Source organism: Beta vulgaris, chromosome 1 (genome assembly GCF_026745355.1).
Source record: "Beta vulgaris subsp. vulgaris cultivar EL10 chromosome 1, EL10.2, whole genome shotgun sequence".
In the NCBI taxonomy this organism is placed as follows: Eukaryota; Viridiplantae; Streptophyta; class Magnoliopsida; order Caryophyllales; family Amaranthaceae; genus Beta; species Beta vulgaris.
This window is the reverse complement of record NC_079202.1, coordinates 20,561,981-20,572,059: the sequence shown is the minus strand read 5'-3', so window position 1 is coordinate 20,572,059 and position 10,079 is coordinate 20,561,981. Positions and strand designations below refer to the sequence as shown.

Here is a 10,079-nt window from a genome sequence, read left to right as displayed (position 1 = left end):
TGACCCACCATTAATTGTGAATGGTTCTTGAGGATAGTGATTTTTAAGTAAATTTTTGTAAATATTTTTGTATGTGTTGACGTTCTAGGTTATTAGTTTTAGTTTATATGCTAATTTTAAGTTTTAATAAAGTTTCCTGATTATTAATTGAGAGATTTGCATGATTTTTATAACGCGATTTTCTCAATTGTATGAGTGATTTGTAAAGTTTCTTCTTTTAAGTGATTTGTGAGTGAGTGTTGTAAATTAATTTTCGGTAGTTTTTTTTGAGTGCCGATTATGATTTGACATACCTTTTGTAATTTAGAAAGGGAAGGGGGGCAAAATAGGCATTTCAAAAGAGGACATCATTGCTCCCCCCTTCCCTTATATAATAGAGATAATCTTAATTATGCAAGGAAATACTTTGTATTATAATATATAACTTACATCGACTTAATTGCAAAATGTATATAAAGATACTAGTCATATGGTATGGTTAAGCATGTATTTAGCTAATTCCATTTATAATTAGTTCTTATTGCATTTTGTTATAACATATTATATATCTTTTCATAAAGTTGCTAATTCCATTTATAATTAGTTCTTATTGCATTTTCTTATGATTGCAAAATGTATATAAAGATATTAGTCATATGGTATGGTTAAGCATGTATTTAGCTAATTCCATTTATAATTAGTTCTTATTGCATTTTTTTACGATTCCAGGAGGTGCATATCATTATGATAGATAAGGGTTTGGTCCCTTATTAGCACCCCCAACTCCAGCTGAGATTCCAGTCTCTGGTAACTCATAGTTCAGTACTGTCCTAGCTTGTTGAAAAGCCACCTGTTTACCTTTGTCCTTCGATTTCATTGTGACTACTTTCCATACTCCTTCATCCCCTGAGTCCTACTTCTGAGTATGAGCTATTGGCGTAACTACTGGAGTCACATTGGTAGGTGGAGGAGTGTTTGATCTCTCCTTAGAAACACCAGCACTCACATCCTCCCCAATAGTACCCTCTGAAGCATTTCCCATAGAAGATATCACATTAGTAGTAATCACAGCAGGCTCCTTCTGAAGAATAGTAGCTCCTTTTTCAACCCACTTTTGTGTCACCTTCTTAGCAGTAATAGGACCAGCCTTCCTTTCACATGAGTGTCCCACTTTTTGACATTTCTGGCAAAATTCAGGCAACCAGTCATACACAACCTTTTGCTTAAACGTAACCCCCTCTGAATCCGCAATACTAATTTCATTTGGCACAGCTACAGTAACGTCCATTTCCACCAGAATTCGAGCAAAAGATATCCTCAATTGCTTAGTGGTACACTCATCAGCGTAAATAGGAACACCTACAACACTTCCTATTCTACTCAAAGATTCTGGACTCCAGCAGTTAAGTGGTAGATTTGGCAATTTAATCCAAATAGGTATGACCCTTAACACCTCATTATGAAAATTAAAATTTGCAGTCCATTGCGTCACTACCAAGGCTTTCCCAGAAAACAAATGAGGGCCAGATTACAAAATTGCATCCCTATCCTCTCTTGCTTCCAACTTTACAACATAATAACCTTCATCATGTTTAAAAACTTTGAACTCACTTTTGGGAGCCCATTGAGTTCTACAATAATTAGTTATGGCCATCATGCTAGGGTTTTGACCAATAACATAAACAATCAGAGCATTTTCCCATTTTTCACTCATACAATCAACATCCTTCTTAACCAGCTGAGCCACTGACTCACCATTGACAACCATCGGAGCAATAAAGCTAAGATTCATACCTTTATCAGAGATCCTACTCTGTGTGAAGCTCTTCCAGCTGTTGCGAGCTTCCTCAACTAGAGAACCTGCATTCTCCAGACCATCACTCACCGGAATCGTAACCTCAGGTACCACAACTTCCATCTCTACATTCCTGGTTACTGTTCCATTGCCATTTGTGTAATCTGCTCCAACCACTTGTGATTGCGAGCAATGTTGTTAAAATCGAGATTCTAGTTTGAATCGAAAACAACCTTTAGAATCGAATCGTAAAATCGAATCGTAGAATCGTAAGACTCTACAAACATGTATAATCAAGATATTGCACTCAATCTTCATTGAATATGCTAAAATTATATGTTAAAAGACCTAAAAATTGGAAACAATAGTTGTTTACCCACTATATTGGCAATAACTAACAATATATATCTCTTATTTTCTTTCATAGCGTGATTTAAACTTGCGAGGTTTTCGCTAGTCAACAGAAATGTATAGAATCGTCTTGAATCGCGAATCGAATCGTCTACCATATTTTGAATCGTAAAATCGCAAGATTTTAAGATTTAAATCGCGATTTTAATAACTTTGATTGCGAGCTTGAAGAAGCTTTCCCTTGACCTCCTGATCCCATTGCCAGCTCACTAGCACCGGAGTTCTTTTTCCGGCCCATTTACCCACCGGGTGCACAGTAGCAAGTCACCTTATCATGCGCCTAGAGAGGTTTAGAGGACGAGGTTTATCATGTAATATATATAGAAGGTTATTTTCAAAATATATTTTTTTATTCATCAACATCAGAATCATAATGAAAATTATAAGATAATATTAGCTGAAATTTTACATCATGCTAATATACACGAAATACGATTTTAAAATTTATTTAACTAAAAAATACTACTAACGTGTATATATTAAGGTTGAAATGAAGGAAATTAGGAGTAAATATGTTGTATTATTCGACTTTAAAGTCGAAATTTTAGGATTAATTCAAGGTTATATTGAAAAAAAAAGGGTGAGAGGATAAAACTTAAACTCTTTTAAAACATTTAAAATAACAAATATACATTGAGTATAAATTTTGGAGACAGAAATTAATAATTTATTAAAGAAATATATTAAAATTACAAACATATAATTATACTTAAGACATAAATTATAAGAAGAATATAAGTTCTCGATTATAATTCTAATAATCACATACTATTCTAGGATCATCTGAAACTTCGTAGTAGTAATCCTAACCTTCAAAAAGCTTTCTATCCAGCTTACACGCTTGTTTTTTATCACATAAAAAAATCCTGATTCAATAGACATCTTATTTTCCATCCATACTCCCGAGAAATTAGAACGAATTTTCTTCTTATATTCTACAATCTCTTTCAAATCCATGTTCATTAATGTCATTGGTATCATTTTGAAACCAAGTTCCTTGTAACTTGCATCTTGACTACATAGATATATAAGTCCCAACAAATAAGTTACCACTAAATATCCTTGATTTGATGCATTTTCGAAAAATATAATATCATCTTCTGTCCTCGATTCAGTAAAAAGCATATAAATATATGAATAGAACAATATAAAATAGACATGCAAAAACATCAAATATCATAGTTTTTATAATGTGAATTACAAGGCTTATCAATTTATAAATATTATGAAGAAATTATTGTAAAAACGTTACCATTCCAACTCGAACAATAACCTCAAGGTTGTTGCACTCTAAACATCATGTAAATAAAAAATCCATCTTATCAATGTCATCCCACGATACGCTTAGCAAGCTTTCTATTGATAACTTTTGTAGAAATTTGTCATCCTCACAAATAATATTGAGTGTATTGCAACTATATTAAAAGAATGATTATGTATAGACGTTATTTATAAATAATTTAAAAACATATGAATAATTTGTTGAACATGTTTCGTACCTTATTTTGCACCTAAATAAAATGCTGATAGAATAAGCTCCAACACGTGAAATAATATCAACGACACTTTCTTTGGGAAGGCGTTCTATCATACATATATTTTGAGGCTTCATAGTAAGAATTAGTTTAGACTATTTGGCTTTATAAAATTTCAAATCATATAAGTTGTATAAATAACTTATTTTTTAGTACAATAAATTTAGGGATCAAGAAGACATTATATATATATGTTGCTCTTTGCAAAATATTACTAAACGTATCTTACACTATTTTTGTACAATAAATTCATTGTCATAAGATTTGATTTTGTGAATGTTGATTTTCCTAAATAAAATAGATCCGAATATATGCTAAATTATAAAAATGTGCGATTATTGTTATTTTAACTAAAGATATGACTTATTCAAAGAAAATTTGAAAAGGCAATTTGTAATTGACAGGTTTTTTTTACATTTACTTACTTGTTTTGAAAAAGTAAAAATCGCCTACTAATCAAATCAAATTTTAAACTATTTTAATGCTAAAGAGGAAAAAAAATCCTTTACCAAGCAAATAATTGTTTAGCCAAAAAAAGTAAACTTCTTTTACTACCTCACAATTTAATTGAGAGTTACGTTATTATTGTGGTCTATATGATGACTAAAAATAATTGATGAATGTAGTACGAAATTTAAAAACTTACAGTTAAAAAAACAATTGTCATCCATAATATATATCGATGAGACAATATGGAGACAACACGTAAATAATATATTAATGAACTTTATTACAAAAGAAATATCTAAATATCATTATGACATAAATGATAGGAAGAACATAAGCTCTCGATTACATTTGCAAGCATTACATAGTATGACAGGTTCATCTGAAACTTAATAATTGTAATTAAAACCTTCCCAAAAGTTCCTTTTGACCTCACATTTTATCTTGTTATCGCATAAAAATAGATCCGATTGAATAGTAATTTTATTTTCTATCCATATAGTAGACAAATAATAGTGAATTTTCTTCCGACATTCGGCAATCCCTTCCAATCCCATCTTAATTAGTGTATCTGGTATAATTTTTAAACCAAGTTTCTTAGAATTCACATCTTCACTGCATAGAGATATTAGGCCTATTAAATAGGTTGCAACTAAATAACCTTCATTTGATGCTTTTTTAAAACTTGCAATACCATCTTTTATCTTTATTTGAGTAAAATATTGTACCTGGAAGAATTAATTAAAATTTAAATATCAACATCATGTTTATAAATCAATAAAGTGATATATATAATTACTTTACAAAAAACTATGATTTTCATATAGAATAGTGTACAAAGAAAGTATTTTACCATTCCAACTCGTACAATAGCCTCAAGATTTTTGCACTCCAAACATCGTGTAAAAAAATAATCAATCTTATCAATGTAATCCCATGATAAGTTTAGCAAGCTTCCAATAGATACTTTTTGTAGAACTTTTTCATCGTCACAAATATCATTAAGTCCCTTGCAACTACATTTAGAGATTGATAATAATTATTATATAGATGTGATATATATGTAATTTAAGAAAATCTTAATCAATTGTTAACACTAGTACAGAAACGGCAATTTGCGTCGGACGTGAGGCGTCTATTTGCGTCGGACCCAGGTGCGACGCCAAAGCTCTCGACGCAAATGACAACGAAACGATTTGCGTCGCTCGAGAAACGACGCAGATGGTTGAGCTATGTGCGTCGCACCTATATACGGTGCGACGCACATTTCCTTCCTACCACGCCAGCATAAGAAGTCAATGTGCGTCGCACCTAGGCAATGTGCGACGCACATTGCCTAGGTGCGACGGACATTGTGGGTAATTTGCGTCGCACTTCTTGCCATGTGCGACGCAAATGGGTCATAAAATTATTATTTTTTCGTGTTTTTCAGATTTTCTGTTGGTTTGTTTACATATTACTAAAATTTGATGATTCAAAACTAAACAAACATTCATATTAATAATTGTGAGGGGAAAATTCGGCAAAGTCTCCTTTGTAATATGGATAACCCAAGAAATTGTTGGGAATATATATATAATATATAATATATTATATATATATATATATATATATATATATATCAAAACCTGTTTCAATACATCTCAAATAATCCCAAGCAAGCAAACCAATGTTGCCATATACTCAACCAAGGTTGCAATAATAAACCAATTATGTACATCTACTACACTTACTACACTAACACTACTTGGCCTTTTCTTCTCCCACCAGATGTTGAAAGAATCGCGCAAAATTGTCTTTGATTTCGTTGATATCTTCTATGGTGTATGGTTCAACGCTTTTAGGAAAATCCTATAAATATGTTAACTTAGTTAATAAACTTTAAAATTATATAAGTAAAGTAACCAATTTACAACATATACATACCTTCTTCAAATCATTTGACTGATACAGATAGCGGACGATTTGAAACATGTATTTCATAACGAAATAGCCGCATTCATCTCCTCCCGTTTGTTGAGCACACTACACCACATTGAAATACACATATTAGAATCGAAAAATTATGAAATATTAAATAGAACTATAAAATGCATATAAAATACAAAACCTTAAGAGTTTTACCTTCATAGATATCCAAGACAATTTTGTTGCCTTGATACCTTCAAGGAGCATGAATGATGTATATGCACTACAACAACAACAACAACAACAATGATGTATATGTGCTAAGTACAATAAAAGAATTACTAGTTATATAATATTAAAATATCATAAAATACATGTAAGAATTATAATAATTATTAACTTACGTATGCAGCGGTTCCTTGATAGCTAAGGATCTATCTGATCTCCTAAGCGAATCAAATACATATACTGTTCTTTTGTATAGAGAAAGGACGAGAAGAATCCAATGTTGACTAAAGCATGCAACAAAATGTGATAAGTTCATATATAAAGATAAAAGGGAAGCATACTTTTCAATGTACGGAAGTTGGAAAATAAAGCATACTTTTCAATGTATGGAAGCATGATGTATTTCATATTTCGATTGGCTCTCAATGTCCTTTGCATGTAGTTGATCGCGGCAACTGGTTCATGGTGTAGCATGGTCGCCGAAATCATACTAGGACACATGAAACCAATATTTGAATCTCCATTCACGTCACTATCATCTGACAAAACCTACACTCCAAATATTTATAGTTAGATGCGAAATAATAATAATAAATATCAAATTTGATTAGTTTAGAGTTTGAGAAATCTCACATCATAATACTTGCAAAACGGATACATTAAGCCATTCTCCCGTCAGAAGTTGGAAAACATCTTGTCGGGAGAGAATGATCATCTCATCAGAAGGATAGTTGAAGCAGGAACCCCTACTAACTCCGATAGTAAAAGGCTCATCTGCAGGATTTTGGCAAAACAAACGATGCATCTCCTTGACCGCATCAGACATATCCTCAAGTGACAGACTAATCAATGGATCTATGTGCCTATGTGCAGACTCATCGGTGCAAGGATCATTAGCAACTACTGTTTTCTTTTTCTTCTTCTTTGCACCTTCTTTAGGTATATGTTCCTAATTCAAATCAACTTCTTTTTAATTCATATTATATATAAAATAAAGATTATTTGGTTTATATAAATCAAGATTTCTAAGTATATACATTTGAATTTCTTAATATATACTAAATCATAATACTAAATATAAGTTACCTGATTATCTGAAACTAGAAATACCAACTCTTTCGGCCATTGTATGAAAGAACCCTCAGCTTGACTGAGTTTCGTGATGAATGGAGTAGGGAGTGGAACTGGAGCATCCGCGTAATCCGCATAAAAATCATCAACACTCACTTTCACGGCGGTCGTAGAGTGTGACAATGACTCCTGTCCTCGTGGATGAACGGTACCCTCAGCTACAATGATCGGTCCCGTGACATCCGCTATTGCCAAGCGACATGGAGCTTGACTCTTAACATCCAATAAAAGAATGACATCAATTAAGTGTTTTAGAAGCATAATATAATAATTAGAACATATATAAAATGACAATATACCTGCAAGTCCGCAAATGGATCATTGCCCCCCGATTGACAGCTACTAGGAACGACGGGAGTGGAAGGAGTCGTACTGGCATACCTAACTGCGTCGCATAAGCCATTAACCTTTCTTGAACCATAGCATCTATCTTCGAGTTCATCTCTTCGATAGTCTGCTCTCTAACTCTTTGACTCACTCTAGCCTCTAATGCCTGAATCTCCTCATCACCCATGCCCCTACCCTTGCAAGCAATACTGGTCTGATCAGGGTCTCCCCAAACAGATGTTATCCCAATGCTACGCCCAGCTGTTAACACACGCCCAGGTCGGTCTTTCCTCTGCAAAGCACGTGAAAGAGCATCATCCATCCGACCTGGAACAAACTCTCCTTCAGCTTCTTTCTTTTTCCAATCATCCTGCGTTCAAGTTAAAAAAAGTCATATGATTAGTAGATCAAAGACAAGTAAGGAGAACAAGAAACAACGTTATAAAATTTGAACAATGCTTACAATGGACTCTTTATCTTTTGTGTTTCTTCATTAGGAAGAAGAAATTTCCATCCTTATCTTTTTTCGATCTCGCGAGAAGCCAAGGCAATGTCCGATCCGGCAAGGAGGAAATCACTGATGATGTAGATGAGTCAGCAGATGATGCTGTAGCGGAAGGGGTATACCCTCTGCTTTGCCAAATGGAAATCATCTCCGCATATGATTTTTGGCCCAAAAAATGAGGATGCTTGTTAGCAGCCTGAGAGATTCTTGCTTTTGCACTTTTTGCCTAATATAGGATTTAGTAACTTGTCAATATTAAAGAACGTAATGAAAATATAATTTCATATTATAAATTACATACCTGGAACTCCTTAGAGCTACATTTTTGTACAAACTGGTCCCATATCTCTCGTGTGATGAAAGGATACATCACGTATGGTAGCCTATCATTGTTAGGCCCCTTCCTCGTTTTCGTGATCCATCTGGTCACCAATCTTGACTTGAAATCTCTCCACCGTTTATCACATGTAGTCAAGAAATCTCGTTTCTTCAAAACATCTTCTTCTATTCCAAATTCTCTCTTCAATATACAAAAATAAACCAATTAATAATAACCGATTAAAATAATCAAACATAATCTTAATTAGTTTATTATAAAAATAAGGTTACTTACTTTAGCATCTTCCCACAAAGTGTTTTTCGTGCCTTCTGGAACATCATCCCAAGTGTCGTACAAGATAGACACTTTGCTTCTACTGATCTCCCCACAATAAATCTTGTACTCAACAGCATAGCGCCCAATCGGACGTATTCACTCATCCCAAGCAAGAACTCTCTGAATGTCGGGTTTGGAACGTATCCCTTTTGTAGGACCTCTTGGCCTACTTTTCTTCTTCGTAGCAGCTGCATCAGTAGTCATGTGCTCATCTAAGTAAGGATGAACTTGTTTCAGATTTTGTAACACAATCAATTCTGCTTTTCTTTTCAACTCTCCATCAAGACACAATCTTTTTCTCCCAATGGTACCACAACCTTCAAGCCTTCCTTCATGTCTAGATTTTGGCAAACCAATTGCTTGTGCACGTGCTAAATACTGACTTGCATATTCAGATACTTCCTCAGCAACTGTTCTTTGCACAATACTTGCTTCTGGTCTAGCTGGATTCATCACTTTACCCTTCAGAGTACCCATATGTCTTTCAAAAGGCCACATATACCTCATACAAACGGGCCCACAAAGTTTAATTTCTCTGACAAGATGGATTATCAAATGAGGCATGATGTCAAAGAATGATGGTGGAAAGTACATTTCAAATCGGCACATCGTCTCTATTACATCGGCTTGCAAGTTATCTAGAATGTTAGGATCAATCACCTTGTTAGAGATAGTTCTGAAGAAGAAACACAATTTTGTGATTGTATATCTTACTTGGGAAGGCAAAATTCCTCGTATTGCAACAGGTAATATATGCTGCATCAAGATATGACAATCATGAGATTTCAAACCAACAAGTTTCAAGTCCTTCAGTGAAACAAGGTTTCGGAAATTTGACGAGTATCCAGCAGGAACCTTTAACCTATGCAGGGACTCACAAAAACTAGTTTTCTCCTTCTTAGACAAAGTGTAGCAAGCTGGTGGAAGATAATAGCGTTGTCCCCGCTCCTGAGGTGCTAGTTCAGGTCTGCCCATCTCAGCCATGTCTTTCCTAGCTTTAACTCCATCCTTTGTCTTCCCGGGCATATTCAACAATGTCCGACAATGGCATCACAAACATTTTTCTCAATGTGCATTAAATCAAGACAATGTCTGACTTCCAAACATTCCCAATACGGAAGGTCCCAAAACTTAGATCTTTTCTTGTATAAGTTCTTT

General features: G+C 33.9%; 1 protein-coding gene across 1 annotated transcript; it reads right to left on the bottom strand.

Moving 5' to 3' along the window:
• Positions 1-892: 892 nt before the first annotated feature.
• LOC125493469 (uncharacterized) lies at positions 893-1,897 on the bottom strand. The gene is made up of 2 exons (XM_048636852.1): positions 1,561-1,897; positions 893-1,479 (listed from the first exon to the last, which is right to left on the bottom strand). Exons 1-2 carry the CDS (start codon positions 1,895-1,897, stop codon positions 893-895), a joined length of 924 nt encoding a protein of 307 aa, XP_048492809.1.
• Between the last annotated feature and the right edge of the window lie 8,182 nt (positions 1,898-10,079).